General features: G+C 41.4%; 1 protein-coding gene across 1 annotated transcript; it reads right to left on the bottom strand.

Moving 5' to 3' along the window:
* Positions 1–357: 357 nt before the first annotated feature.
* On the bottom strand, positions 358–11617 carry BTBD1 (BTB domain containing 1). Its single transcript, XM_005483395.2, has 8 exons — positions 11137–11617; positions 6834–6990; positions 6486–6591; positions 4874–5071; positions 4421–4613; positions 3816–3903; positions 2172–2318; positions 358–1314 (listed from the first exon to the last, which is right to left on the bottom strand). The coding sequence occupies exons 1-8, from the start codon at positions 11538–11540 to the stop codon at positions 1156–1158; spliced, it is 1452 nt and encodes a 483-aa protein (XP_005483452.2). The 5' UTR covers positions 11541–11617; the 3' UTR covers positions 358–1155.
* Positions 11618–16427: the final 4810 nt, after the last annotated feature.

Here is a 16427-nt window from a genome sequence, read left to right as displayed (position 1 = left end):
ACGGCCCGGCCGAGCCCCGTCCCTGTCCCGGCACAGCGCCGTGCCCGGGGACAGGAGAGCGCTGGCGGGATGTGCACAGAGCCGGACGTTTGACAGACACTTGTTCTACACACAGCCTTTGGACACCCCAAACCTGCGTGACCTCCCCATTTTCACCCTTAAGAAAGGAAATGTTCTTATTTTTTCTCCTGCATTCTTAAATTTTAGTATGACGTGGGAGAGGGTACAGGTCTTTGTACACCAAGCCATTCTGTTACTACATGGTACATACTGCAAAGCACTGAATACTATGTACATACAGCATTTGCATCAAATGATTGTATGCAATCTGTAAAACTCCTTGCACACCAATAATCCTTAGATTTATACTAATATTTTTAGTACTAGAATATCCAGTGATAAAATAACATCATTACAAGTCTCATATTCTCATTTTCACATTATACATCTTTTATAGGCACATATGTATATATACAGTGGCTATTTGCATAACCAGTTCTATATTCCAAAACAGCCCTTCTGAATTAAGACAGATTCGGGAAAGATCTGTTTCTTGCTGAATTTGACTTGATATTTATTCTTCAGCGCTGCTGCAGATGTTCTCTGCAGTGCAAAGTCCATTAATTCTCCATGGCTCTTGGAAAAAGTCAAGATGATGGCAATATGAATGCAGCTTTGTCGACGTATTTCAAAAAAATACAGTAGCAATCCATGTCCATAGGGTCAATCCAAGGTCATTTTGGAAAGAAGTGCAAGATGGGACTACAGCAGCAGCTTTACTGTCTTTTAAGGACAGATTGGAGAAAACATACACAAGTTGTTCATAACAAGTAAGGATTTTCCAGTTCAAAAAATGAATTTTACTACATGAGAAACAAAGGGGTGAAAACACAAAGCAATTAACCACAAGGTACTACTTAAAACAAACTTTTCAATATACAGAGTACTTATTCCATTAACATTTTGTTTAGAGGAAAAACTAAATTACAATCTACCAACAACGATGCGGGAAAAAAATAGCTTTTCTGGTACCCCTCAAACAAATTAGGTTTTTTGTTTACACATTAAAGTAATTTAACAGAATTTTTTTAACTGCTGCCAATAGTGAGCTGAAGTCCACTGAGACACCAACACATTCCAGATCATCATGTGAAACTAAGTATAAAATATTATTTCTGGTATCTGTCCATCTTCTATTGATGTACCATTGTTGTTACCTGGTGAACTATAAAAGACAAAGCATGTTTTGCTAGCAGTAGGAGATTCATGGATCACTTTCTTCAAACCTTTTGTTCCATAGTGGGAATCAGGACCCTGAAAAACATCACAAGAGATTAGCAACAGACTGGAAGTGGGCAGGACCCAAAAATTGCTGACTTGGGCTATTTTAGTAGTATAAAATTTCTGCACCAATGTCATATAAATTATATACAAAATCACAGACAACAGAAGCAAGGGCCTATGTCTAAATAACAAAAATATATTTCTCTGACAGCAGACTTAAACCAGTTGATTTAATCCAACTGGTAATGAATACTTCCAATTATTTCTCCTTATCACACAGGTTGTCTGTATTCTTACTTAGTTCCCTGACTCAGCTGCTTTTTATGTGCAGTATTTTTCCAACCCACCAAACTCTGATTTCTGTATAGGAAATTATATTTAGAAGAACATTAAAATATTTTTGAGAAATAAATTTGTCCACAACACTAAGAGGAGACTTTCTGAGAACAAGTAATTCTTGCCTATTATTTCTGCGCCAGTATATAGAAAGAGATAAAAAAAGCTGTTTTCTTGAATTTAGCTAGTGGTTAGAATATCCTTGATAAAAGAAATCAAACTTAAATTCCGATAGAGAGCTGCCAGATTATGTTTTCTAGATAGTGCTTTTTTCCCACACAGAACCAGTGACCTCCATTAGAACTATTCTAACTCCTACATCAAGCAAAAAAGTGGGAAGGCACAAAGGATCCACTTATGAATTCCATGCTGTGGCCCAGAAGAGATGTAACAGTCTTACAAATTACAGCAGAGCTCTAACTGCGTCCTTCTTTAGCCCTAAAGTTAAAATAAATGCAAGATTTAGAAGACATTTTCCCATCAGAAGACTGATAAAAGAATAACTCTTGCATCAAAGTAACACTTTCTTCTGTCCTGTTAGACATTCTTACTTTCAAGGTTGCACAAGCAGTGTAGCAAACCGTGGGCAGGATCTCTATGGGCTCCTTGAACATAACTCTGAAGGTGCTGGCTGTTCCATCACAGCTGAATCCAGTGTCGTTCTGTCCCAGCGTCTGGTTCTTCTCATAATCGATTATCTGGGCAAAAGCAGGAACATTGTAGCTTTATGGAGCTTTATGGCATGAGAAAGGTTCTGATTGCATGCACGTGAGAAGGTTACAAGCAAACACTTGCCTACCCCACCCAGCCTAATGCAAGGACAGTGCAATCCCAGCTGGAAGGGAGCTGTGATTTCCTGACTGGAGCTGACGCAGCAGCTCGGAATGACGGCTCTGGGCACTGCTCCAGGCAGGTGAAAGTCTGTGCAAGCTTGGGAGATGGAGAACAGCTCTCACACCTCCTCCTGACCTGCATATACAACATCTAATCCTGGGCTTAGGTTTGCTGATCTCTGTACACCTTCACAGCCCACATGAGGGAATCTTATTTGCTGCCTGTGGCTAGTTTAGAAAACAAGTTTTTACAGATAATGTTGGCAGTCAATAACACCTTCATAAAAGAAAACAGAAACTTGTGCTGTTATATTTTATACAATTTATTTCTAATCTTGATTCAGTATAAAAATTCTACTCAGATCACACAATGTTTATTTTGCCTTCAATTTCAGTGGTGAGTAAGAATCACTAGTTCCAGTGTAGTAATAGCGCAGGGTAAAACTGTGCCAGTCATGGAATCCTAAGATCTTGTTAAAAAGCTTAGAATCTAAACAAAACTAATCTCTACAAGAAAAATAATTCAAATAGACTGAAATTCCACTCAAAATGGAAAAAAAAATATAGTGCTGGATCAATACTCCTAGAAGACAATCCTGACCACAGCATGCTTTGGGATCTAACAGGCTACAAGAGCAGGAAATATGATTTTAGTGGTGTCTTCAATTGCCTGCTGGGACCAGGCAAGGGTCACATCAGGACACCAAGCAGGGGAACATTTTTAGATGCTATCACTGGCCACTTCATGAGCCTGCTAACCAATTGCTCAGCAGGAAGAAACGCAACCCTTGATTTGGTGCTGAGTGATGAGCAGGATCAGATTCAAAATTTCATAATGGAAACACTATGTAACAGTGTCCATAATATACTGAGAGTCAACACTCCCACATGAACAACAAAAGCAAATCCCCCACAGCTGTGCTAAACTTCAAAAAGAGAAAAATGAGGAGGCTTGTTCAAAAGAAACTAAAAGGAACAAATTACGAAAATCAAATCTTTGTAAGAAGCACACAGGCTACTGAAGAACATAACATACCCAAGTACAATATCACAATATCAATGTACATATTTCCTATTAGGAAAGGCTTGAGAAAAGAGGAAAAAAGCTGGATGTTGAGAAACACCTACACTGAAAATGACTGAAGGACAGGAGAATACAGGAGAAAGGGAACAGAGTTCCACAGTGTTCTTTTGCCTAATCACCCACTTGAGCCCACTTGTGACAAAACACAGCTTAGACTCTTGGCCTGTCAATTGCTCCCTCCCAAATACAGACCAAAGCTTCTGCAAGTGCTACAAGTGTAGCTTCCTTTTGCAAGTTCCTACAAGTGTACAAGCCTGTTTAAACATAATATACTGTACCTGTATATTAACTTGATAGTCTGTGGGTCCATGAATAGATCCATATAATCCAAATCCCACTATAGAAATTCTTCTGTTAACTGTGAACCTGATAAGACACAAGAAAGGAATTCAAATAACTCTGGTGAGTGTGTTACCTTATTTCAAGTAGGAAAAAGACTCCCACTGAAGTGTAGGCAAGTAAACTGAGAATTGCATTTTTTTAAATAGTATTTTTTGTTTAGATTTCAATACTAAGAAAAATGCTTTGCCAGCTTCACAGGTTAAAGCTTTGCTAATTCCTCAAGATATTCAGTATTAATAAACAAAACATAACCAGATTCTTTTCAGTATCTCCAAAATGAAAACAGATCAAGACTTGGTATTTGAAAAAGAAATATACAGATAACACCCAATCATTCTAGAATGCACCCAATCCTCCTGAATCTCATTCTTGTTTTTATCTCATGGGTATAATAGCTAAAAAAATGGAAAAGATCAAATGTGTGCAACAGAGCCAGCATGTCTGCTACTGTATCTTATACCAAAGAGTCAGAGTTGAATGATTTGTTCCCTTTCTCCCCACCCATTTCTGTCTTCCCCTCACAGAGATTGTGAAGCCCCACCTGATGCGGTCGCTGGTTCCGCTGTAGCCCCAGCGACTCTCCACCTGCTGGAACCTGTTTATGCTGCACTCTTTTCCTCTAAGGCAACACCTGGGTCGGTCAATATAATCAACTTTAGGCTTGGGATTGACAGTAAAGTGCAGAAAGAGATTTACTACTTCCCGATCCGACAGGATTCCAGACTGAGCAGGGCCTGTGAAAACATAAAACTTGTAAGATGATTTGAAGGATTACTCCAGCTGTTGTATTTAAACCACACATATCACAAACTGAAGACAGCAATAACATTTTCCAATGGCCAGAGCATAATCTGCAGAAGGTTTTGCTTTCATTTGTGCATCACAACTGTTATTAGTACAACATTAATAACAGAATTGAGTGTTAAGCATCTAAACACAGTTAAACAGCACTGAGACATGGTCTAACAGTAAGACAAAGAACTCCAGAACTCACCTGCTGCAAACTCTTCAATAGTCATTAGTGGAAAACGGATTAAGGAAAGAGCTCTTCCAAGGACTTTCTGTTTGTTCCCAAATGTCACAGGCAGTTGTTGTCTCTGACATTCTGCTTCTGCCCAGCGAACAACAGCTCCAAAGAGCCGACTTTCTCGAATGCTGAGCGTGTCCCTTTCTAGAACTGCACATAATGTGTCTAGAGAAAAAAATATTAGCAGCTTCAGGTCAGTTTTCATCCAAGCCAGTAACAGTGCTACACTATGTAAGCTTAAAATACTAATTACACACTAAGAACATCCATAACAAGACTATTAGCTTTGTCTTATTATTATGTGTGTATATGTATTACACATAATTTATCTTATATAAAAAATAATCTCTCAACAACATATAGATGCCAAACTGAAAGTTAATTTTCCTGCTATGAAGACAGGATATGAGCTTTCTTCTGGATTCATAAGAGTGTAACTAATCTCTATAGTGATAACAAGTATCCTGAAGGATTTCCATTGCTAGGGCAAGATCTAAACTGAAAGTGACCAAACAGTGAATGCACACTACTAAAAAACCAGGTTACTCATGATGACACTAAAAAACTAAGTTACTCACAATGACAGTGTCATATTCTCATCTGGGCAGCCACCTGCACATCTGGATCAACTATAGCCACAAGAAGCGATGGTTCACAAAAACCAGTTTAAATATACGTGAAAGCCATCTTAAGCACTGACATATTTGCTATCCACCAAGCCTGAAGGTGAAACACGAGATCTGAGGCAAGGTACATGTTTAAAAAGCAACTCTTCCTGTATTTATTACTCCTCTGGCCTTCTTTCCATAACAGGTATGCACAAATTATCATTGAATACAAGTCAAAAAATAAATGTCTTTCTATATTCTGAATCTTCTGTCTTTGGGAATTTTTATCTGCCTTGAATTTCAGTAAGGCATGTTTGTAATTATAGAAAATAACATATTGGAAAGTCAAAACAGATTGAGACTTACCAAGACTAAAGACTGCTCAGTCTGAGTACAAATTCTACTGAACATGAATTAACAATGGCTTTAAAATTTCTTTATGCAGTGAAACACCTTCCTTCAGTATGAATTTTTCCCACAATCTAGCTGAATTGGAGTAAAACCTTAGATACATACAGTAGCAATGAAACTGAGTAAGTAAATTTACAACTGCTAGCTTTTGATAGAAGATTAAACAGAAACTAGCAGTTCATGTATTCCTTTTTTAAAGCAGATTTCATTAATTGTACCTGATCTGTGCAACTGAATAGATAAATACCATGAGGCAACAGAACAGTATGATTCCTGTTGCACATGAAAAGCAGCTATGGATGCCTCAGGCATGAGGCACAGCCATCAGCAAGTGAAAGCTTTGGCTGCAATGAAGTGTGGTGTCACCACAGTGGGAGCCCTGGGACACCACCACTACTGAAACGGGGACACAGGGCACAGCCCAGCTCAGGAGTGAAGCTGAAGGAAAGCACTGCAGGGTGGATGGCCCAGAAGGGAAGAGGTGCTTGGGACTGCACACTCAGATGGGGGAAGGAACTATCCTGGGGCACTGTCATTTCATGGACACACAAGTGACTCACCTATGTCGATATCTGTAAAGCCTTCTGCACTTATGGCATCCATGGTGCTTTTGTCTATTGTGTCCAGACAAAGACTAGCAAGCTGAGGTTCATCAAACAAACGAGCCTGCAAAGATAAAGAAGTACATCTTAAGCATAAAGCTGACAAACTGATAATCTTAAAAAGCAAGCATTTTACCTCTAGTATAGACATAAATTGAAATAACTTGATTTATCTAAGTACTCTTTGTGTTTATACCTTAAAGACCACTTAAAATCTCAAAGGAGTACATAATTAAAGAGAATTAGTAATTTCCCTCCAATTGGGAATTCTTCTAGTAAATCAAAACTAAGCTTAAATTTACCTACTTGAGTAAGCAGCATAAAGGCATTATCTGCTCGGAGATGCTTTGTTAGGAAATCCACACAATGTGCTTCCAGGGCAGGGACTGCATACTTTTTAGCAGTGTATAAAGTAGTCATGACTGTTTCTGGACCAATTTGAACTTCATCTGAATAAAGAAACCTATAAATCAATACACAAATACAGATCATAAAAACATATATTTAGAGGGGCAGCCAAGCACAACAGTCTCTTTGCATTTAGAAAACAGTCCAAGGATTTACACTGTGAACAGTGCAACAGCTGACTTCATAGCATCTTTCTAAATAAAGAAGGTAAGTTAAAAGGTTCAAGAAAGACTATTATGTTAACCTAATGGCATACATTTGTTTTAAATGTGTATTACTCCCTAGGACTGATCTGGTTGTGCTAGTTATACATAGCTCCCCAACTGTAAACAACAGCTGAGCTCAGAATTACTTAACCTACGAATGCATGCTCTCAGTTCATCAGGAAAATATCAATGCACAATCCTCTGTGGCTGTGCTCCTGAAATTCATTTACTGACAGTGCACACTGGCTTCCCCTCCATAAGGGAATAGTGTCAAGGACTTAGATTGTGAGAACATCTTGTGTCAAAGTTACCCCTCTGTAGTATTCAGAGAGGAAAAGGGAGTACATTCTAGCACATGACCTTGACTCTTCTGCCACGCTCTGGCTTGTCTTCAGTGCCTGAGGCAAGAGGATTGGTTGAGATTTTAGCATAAGTTGTGAACCAGAATATAGGAGCCTCCACCAATACCAGGGAAAAAAACCCTGTTTCCTGAGCAGTTGTTGTCTTTTTAAAAATAACTTTTCTTAGAGGTGACATTTAAGATAATTTCAGCAAAATTTCATCAGCCTTTCAGATAACAATCAAGAATAGTCTGTGATTTACAAAAATACATTTGTCCCCAACACACATAGGTAATTAAATATAATAAACCAGGGCATACTAGCAAATGCAAGAATTCCACAATGAAAACTGTTTGTTTTTTTTTTAAGTAGAAGTTTCATGCTGAAGTTTCATCAGTTCAATTAGAACTGATTTATGAAAGCTATGAACTATTATTACCTGCTGATGAAAACGATGGGCTGACTTGTTCCTCACAACTGCTGACAAATTTACTTTTGAGAAACAAATATTTCACAGGCACACTTTTACATACTAAATTGACAAGCTCTTCATTGAAGCACTAGAACAGTGCATTTCCATTTTCGTTCTAAGATTTAAAATAATCAGTTTAAAATACCATAACTTTTGTTGCATGACTTTATAGGAGCTTAGAGTCCAAATAATGTAAAAGTTGATTAACAGGCTGTAAAAGAAACAATACTGGTGACACACCAGAGGGGCTCATTTGGCTTGTGTTTCACTTTCTGCTGTACCTTCCAAAGGAACAGGGTGCAGCCCTAGGTGTGTCCTCCCTGCACAAATCCCCTGCTCCTGTGTGCCAGGAGCTGTGTCTGTGTTACCTCTCCCCTCTGTGGCACGCCTGAACTAGCACAGCTTTCTGTTTACACCTCTGCTCCTCCTCCACTGAACCCTGTGGCACTGACAATCACTAATTTTATTGGCATCCAGGATGAGGGAATGGGAAGCTGAGGGATGTATGTGCACAGTGGAAGAACATTTTTGGTGACGAGAACAAACAATTTTTCCAAGTGACCAGTCAATCATTCAGTCTATAAAAGCCTCTCATATATTTTATGCTATTTTTCTTTACTCTCAGGTTAGCACTTCCTTCTCCCCTTGTGTGAGCATCCTCTCAGTAGCTGAAATGTTTTCACCATTACAAAAGCATACAGGAATATTTTTTTCAAGTTAGTCTTGATTACCCCTTTATTTACCGCTTGCCAAAATTCTCTGAAAAGATCTTTGGAAGACAGACTGTTAACTTGTACCATATCATCACTTTCCTTTATTCTGTGATCAAAGGACAAGTTGGCTTATTGTAAAATATGAATGAAAATTTAAAAAAAAAATCTTAGTAAAACCAGCAAAAAGAAACCATAAACTAGAAACCTACTGAGACAACCTGAATTTTCTTGATCATTGCTACTCATTTTGTAGTGAGAAACACACACAAAAGTTGTTTCATTGGGAAATATATTCAAACTTTGTGACTTTGATATTATTTCAGCTCTTAAGGATTTATCTGTCAAATTACTTTTTTTTTCATTAAAAAATCCTTTCCTTTAATTTACAAGTGGCATTTGCCAGTACATCCTTATGAAACACATAAACTACAGACATGACTTAACAAACCACAAGTAAATAAAATGGAAATGAGCTGAGGAACATTAAATAATTAGTAAATTACACCTAGAAAGTTTTGCATTACTTAAACATTTCCTTTACTTGGTGTTCATTTGCTATGCGTATTCAAAGATCCTGACTTAATTTCTAGCCAATATACTTCAAACTGCTATTTTCAAATATTAAAGAAATGGTCTGTGAAATGTAATTATTATTATCTGAGGGAATTACTAATGACAGATAGAAGAGGCCAACAAGGTGCAAGGTATGATTCCTGCCTCCTTCGGTCAAGGAAAAGACCCCATGTTATTTCCATCATGGAAGAAGTCCAGTACTGGCATGTATCACAGAAGTTTTCCCTAGATATGTTTTTAACAAGGTACTGCAATGTGTATTTATTTCAATATAAGCTCAAAGAAATATACATGGCATGGGAGAACGTCCTGAAGAGCTGGCACAGACAGTGTGGTGACATTCAGACAAGGCAGAGCTCCCTGACGCAGCTCCCCTGGCCATTACGCACTGGCTGCCCTGCCAACACAAGTGCTTTTGTCTGCTCCTAACAACGTCTCCTCATTCACTCCTCAGTGTTCAAATGCCATCCCTCTTATCTTTACTGAGGAATCTCTTAGAAATCTCTGCTCCTGTGTTTCTATTTTCATTATTATACCCACTTTTCACTGTCCAGCGTTTTCCCCACATATACAGACAGAAACGAATACATGTGCACTGTAATTTACTTTTAAACTTCAGAACCAATTTGCTTGAAAGACACTTCCCACTACCTCTTGCTCCTCTGCACAAAAAATCCACAAAGAACACTTCATTTGCTAACAGCAACAGAAAGAGATTGCTGCTCATGGGGTTTTTGTGCACATTGCTTGCTTTATCTCCTGTGCCCGTGATTACCTAAGGACAGGTGACCCTTCTAATTGTTCCTGTCTCTTAGGCATCAGCAAAAGAACAAAGTCTTGCCAAGACTTTGGAGTTTCTCCTATCACAAAAAAACCTCTGAGACACTACGTATTTACTTCCAGGAAACAGTATTACTTGTTTCCCAAATGTTTATTACAGAGAACTGTTTTATATATTTTATGGTTTATATTTTTTGCCGAGCAGAGTGGTTTCTCTGATAGAAACCTTAAGGTTATACAGGTTATAATGTTATACCGCACCACAGCCCAAGGCACAAATAAACCATTAGCAACTGTTTCTATGAACACAATCAATTTTATTTGTCACTACAGTGAGTAAAGAGAAATGGTAGGTAAACTCATCAGTTTTGTGAGTATGTGAACTAGCATATCCTACTCTGCCCAGATTAGAAATCACTAGCACACTTTATACCCTTTCTGCTATCACTGCGCTCCCGCTCCCAGGGTCACGCTCTGATGGCCTGGCAGTGAAAATCAGCTGGTTACTGCCTTCTGCTGCACGTTTCCTCTCTGCACATGACTACAATGGGTGTTATTATAGCAAAAAGATGTAACAACTTATTATCATCGCTGACAAAGAAAAGCGAACAGGAAGATGACTAAGACTTCCAAGTAAGTATCAAATTTCAAGGTAAGTCAAATGAAAAGAAAAGCTTGGTACAACAGCCTCTGTCCCTTAGTCACTATTAGAAGACAGCTGGATAGTTGCAACACCAAGGGGACCCACTAATTCCCATCACTTTACTTTAACAAATCAAAACACTGAATCGAAGTGCCCAACCAGACACCCACCGAGTGCTTCCCTAAACGTACAGTCAGCTGCCATGGAATTAGGGCACTTCTCTCGGGAAAACAGTGCAGGGTAAAGAGCAAGAGGGGACCAAAACACGGTGGAGGGGCGGTGTGACCTTGCGTGGAGCCCACAAGGTACTGCCGCGCCTTCCCTGCACCTCCCTGCAGGGACGGGCAGCGGGGACAGGCCGGGCTCTGAGGGGACAGGAGCCGGGAGGGGCCGCGGAGCGAGGAAAGGGCAGCGGCGGCCAAGCGGGGCCGCGGAGCCCCGGCCGTGCGCGGCCGCCCCCGCCCCGCGCTGACCTGAGGAGCGCCAGGAAGGCGGCGGGCTCCACGTCGGGCAGCTCGATCTCGGCCGAGGTGGTGGCCATGCCGCCGTTGAACATCGCGTCGAACACGGCGCTGCCGGCCGCCAGCACGAACCGGTGGGCGGGGATGCGCTGCTGCCCGGGCCCGGGGGGCGCCGCCCCACCGCCGCCGCCGCCGCCGCCGCGGGCGCTGCCCTTGCCCACCACGAAGTGCACGTCGCTGAGGAGCTCGTTGGAGAAGAGGAAGGCGAAGCGCTCCCGCAGCGAGCCCTTGGTGGCCTGCCAGTTGTACAGCGGCTCCCGCTGCAACACCGCGCCGGCCTCGGCGGCGGCGACACCCGCGGCGGTGGCGGGTGGCGTCTCCGCGGGCGCCCCCGGGCCGCCCCCCGCGGCCGCCATCGCCCTCGGGGCCGCGCCGGGCCGGGCCGCGCCGGGCGCTCCGTCAGCGCCGCCCCGGCGTCAGCGCCGCCCCGCCCCGCCCCACGCACGCGCCGCTGCCCGCGCAGGCCCCGCCGGAGCAGCTGCCCGGCCTGACCCGGGAGGTGCCCGGGATGAGCCTGGGATGTGCTCGGGGATGTGCCCTGGAGTATGCCCAGGGTGTGCCCCGGGAGGTGCCCCGGGACTGCGCCGCTCACTAGGCCAGTCAAGGCGTCCGGGAGCGGCCGTGCCCAGGGAATGCCCTTCCCGAGCCGCGGGCAGGGCACGGAGCGCCGCGGCAGGCACGGAGCTGATAACGCCACGGCCGTGGGAGCGAATAAATGGCAGCGATTGTGCTCGGGCACGTGAAATGCAAATTCATTTCCATAACGCCCGCTCCGCTGCGGTAACAGGCAGAACAAGGGCCCCTGACGTATTTTAAATATTTCTGAGGTAAAGTGGAAACATTTTAAGGCACACACACCTTAGAGTCCTTCTGTACGTAGTGTGTTTGTCGACATTTGGTGTTTTAGCCTCTCAGAAGCCAAAGCAGAGAGGCCGCTGTGCCCCAGCAGCGCTGGCACAGCTCAGCGTGCTGGCAGGAGATTACCCGGGCACTGTCCTGCTCAGATTTTAGGGAAAAGAGGGAAAAGGAACACGAGGTGTTTGCTTTTTCCCGGCCCTGTCAAACCGCTGCAGAGGGGAGGCGATTCCCTTTGCCATCTGCTGGGGCTGTGCTGTAAGCACAGCGGCGATTTGCACGGAGCTGTTTGTCACCGCTCCCGGCTTGTCAGCATTTATGGAAGCGTGTGGCTAAAAGAGGAATAGAACATGTCACCGCTCTGCATTCAGGTTTATAATTAGGACAAAACTGAGACCAAGCAAATGTGGTCCGTTTCGCAGAACAAGTTTTTGAGAGCCTTTAGCGAGATGGAAGCAATTTCAGCAGGGTAAACTATAGTGGGAAAGGGCACCAGAAGATATAGTGTACCGACCAGAAAGCTGCAGCTAGCTCTGCACAGAGGCTATATTTAAAAATAAAATCATACTGCTGACCTAGAAGAATGAAGGTATCATCTCTGCACTTTTCCTCTCCCAAGGTGGACAAAGAAGGGAAGGAAGGGGAGCCCCACATTCCCTTGATAGCTTAGGGACAGAGATGTGAGACACTGACACCTTGGGCACAAATGGATAATTTTCATTTAAATGGGATTTTTTATTTTTCAGTGATGGGATGACCTGAGTATTAATGAGCATTTCTGTCATTGCTGTCTTTTTGCTTTTATTGTTCTGTGCTCACTCCCAGGTTAATGTGTCAGCTGAGAGCAACAGCCATGACTGCTCTGCTGAGAGAGAACCTGTTTGCAAAAAGTGTCGGTAACACTAGAGGAGGTTAACAGGGATGGAAGAGGGCTGAGGAAAAAGGGAAAGGTGCACCAGAGATGTAAAAGGAGGTCAGCTGGGGCACACAGTGTGTAAGACAGCTTCAGGGATGAGAAATCAGTCATAAGGAGGCAAAGCTCTGCAATGTAGGAAAAGAATGGAAAGACCTGTGTGATGGTCTGAGAAAGAAAATGGAGAGAGAAAATGAGGGGAAAGAAACAAAAATAAAACAAAACAAAATAAAAGTCTAAAAAAAAGAAAACCAAACAGGAAAGGAGAAAAGGAGACAAAGACAAGGGACAAAGAAAAGGAGAAATGTGACCAGGATGTCCATCTGATCTGTTCAGCTAAATGCCAAATGCACTAATTGAAACAGTTTTGAAAGTGAGAACTAAGAAAATATTAAGTAACACATTTCCTTCCAACACTGGTCTTTTCTTCATGTAGACAATGAGTCTCAGACATTTGTTTCACCTTGTAATCTTTGTGCTAGCTTCCTTGAAAAAAAAAATCAGCCAGCTTTTCTTTGGCATTCTCAGTGGGTGGATCACAGCCATTTTTAAATGTGATGTCATGGGATTGTATTTGCCAGTCCAGATCAGAAATAATATACAATGCTTTTCCCAAAAGGGCTGCACATGAATGTCACTAAAATACAATCCCATTATTTGCTTTCTCAGTGTGTTCAGGTTTTGTCTAGATAAAATAGCAGAAATTAGTATAGGATAAAAATTATTTATATAAGCAGCTCAAGAAGACATTGTTCTGTTTGATCTCACATATCAAAATGGTTACAAATCAAGGGCTGCAAACAAAAGTTCAACAGTATTATGTTATGTAGCTGTGAAGGTTGTCCTGATCCCTAGCCAGGAAAACAGAATGTCAGGGAGTGTCTGCTTTTGAGCAGCTACTTTTCAAGATCTCCATAACAGCCTGAGCAAGCCCATGCTGACCTGGTGCCTTTTTTCTACGGAAATTCACGAAGGAAGTGCTCTCCAAGGCTTGAGGCTCCCTCACCTGTGAGCAGGGAGAGAGAGGACACAGAGTGTTTACATGGACTGAGGAGGAAGCAGAGAATGCTGTGATCAAACTGCAGGGATTTCTGAGATAGCTGTGATGCCAGGGATGTCCCAGGGCCGCAGGAATGCTGCCCAGTGGCCCTGGCCTCCCTGCCCCTGAAACGGGGCCAGTTCTCTGAGAGCCATCAAAAAGCTTTAGGTTACTAAGAGTATTGTTTTCAACCATTTGTTCCTGAAATGATTTAAATTCTCCTCCCTTTCCTTCTTTTCCCCACATGAACTCAGCTTTGTGTGTGCTCCAAGGAGCTGTTTGTTGTTATGATCAGAGTTTCTGAGCTGGCTCATATTTTCACAGTGATTAGCAATTGTTCTCATAAGCAGTGAGCATCCTTTCTCTGCTTCAGGAGGGAAGGGAATAATTCAGAGTAAATCACAGATTTGTTTCTGATTAAGCTTCCTGGCTGGAGCCATTTGATGACATATTTTCCTTTCCATGCTCAATTAAACTCTAAAAATGCCCTACCTCTGATCCATGCCACTGCTGTGAATGACAGACATGCATATTACTGTTCCCATCACTTGAATTATCAGTAGCATTACAGTTGCTCAAATGTGTAATTTTTTGTAACTGCAGTTAATAACAACCACAAAACAATGTTGTATCTCTGGGCTTTTTCTTGTGGTTATCTTGTCTCTGACTTGCATCCCTGTACTGTTGAGATGTGGGCTCTGCAGAAAACAGATCCTGTTTTTGGAGCACAGGATCCACTCAGGCTCAGAAAACTCAGTCTTGGATCTGAGTAATGCTAAGGAAAGGGATTAAGTTTTATTCTTATGTCTTGTAAAGTGACTATTTAATGTTGATTTTAAAAAGCTGTAATAATAGAAACTGGTATTTTTTTTTCTCTGTTATAAATTCACCTGTATTCAAAAACTGACCATAAGAATGTAACATTCTCAGAATTTTTAGAATTCATAATAATTCTTTCACTGTAATTTCTAAAAGTAATTCTTGTATCTGAGGATTTTATTTCACATTTTCACCTGTGCTGGCTACCTGTCCTGGAGTATTAAGTTAATTATGTATCTTGTGCCCTCTTATAATGATACTTTTCTCATTTTTAGTGACAGTACTAATGATTTGTACTTTAGTTTCTCTTACTGTAGAGTAATTATTACTTACAATAAACATTCCTGCTAATTAAAGCATTTCTTTTGGAATTCCGAAAAATTAAAGAATTTTTTCGGAATTGCAGCTTAGAGATGTGTACATCTGATACAAATGTGTCATGGAAGTTTTTGAGGACTCCAGTTTCTATTTCCTTTCTCATTCAGCAATTTATGCATTTCAAAAACATACAGCAAGGGGCAACAGCAATATTCATCACATCTTTTCTCTGAAAGTAACAAAACAAATTATTTAAGCCATAGAAAATTCTACTCACCACATACCTATTTTACATAAAATTTCAAACACTGACATGGCTGGTTCTATGAAAAATGCTATACTTTGACATGTATTTTGACAAATCAAAAACATTCTGCTGCTGCATAGCTGAAGAAACAAAGGAGAGGAAATTATTTTATTTGTTATGACCATCATGTCTTTATGACTGACCAGTGGCTATTTTGTGAAGCTGTTTACCTTTCAATCCCTGGTCAATGTGTTGAGGCACAGCAGTGTTCAAGACAGGATCTTTATTTCCTACAATTCTATGAGGGTATTTAGATAGCAGCTTAATTTCCACATAATTAATGAGATTCTTACTGAGAAATCACACTTGCCATTTCCAGTTTAAGACAAACAGTACAATTGACATGCTCTCTTTTGATATAATGCCTATTAATTGTACTCCGACGTGTCTTTTGTTTGGTGAATAGAGAGGTTGTAGCACAAAAATTAGAATAGAGAAGTTGTAGCACAAAAATCAGCTCTGCTTTAGATACTCAGATTTGTAAGTGGAGTGGTCATGGATCACTAATTCCTCTTTGGATTCTTCTTTGATGCTGTGATTGTTGTTGGTGAATCCCCCCAAATCCTCAGCAGATCACCTGCCCCCCATACGAGCTGCATTTACAACACAGCATCACTTATTACCTGTTGCACCCTCAGCTCACAAGAAATTCAGAAACAGAAGAAGTTTGCTTTAAAGCTGTTAGAGAATGGCAGTTATGTGTGGTCTAAGATGCTCTCTCAGCAAATTAACACATTAAGAAAAGACCCAAACACAAAGCTTTTAATTCTTCTCTTAATTCACCTTTTAATCCACCATCTTATCTGGACTATTGGTTACTGACTCCTCCTGCCTTAAAATCTCACTTGCATATACAGGAAAGTAGAGCCTCCAAAATGGATCAGCTCAGTTCCATAAAAATTGAATGACACAAGTTGTTTTGTAGCAGGATGGCATTTTGTAGCTGGCATCATAATGCAAGGAAGGCTTGCTGCTTGGCAGAGCCCTGTGTG

This window comes from Zonotrichia albicollis, chromosome 11, assembly GCF_047830755.1.
Source record: "Zonotrichia albicollis isolate bZonAlb1 chromosome 11, bZonAlb1.hap1, whole genome shotgun sequence".
Lineage (NCBI taxonomy): Eukaryota > Metazoa > Chordata > Aves > Passeriformes > Passerellidae > Zonotrichia > Zonotrichia albicollis.
This window is presented reverse-complemented; position numbering and strand designations above follow the sequence as displayed.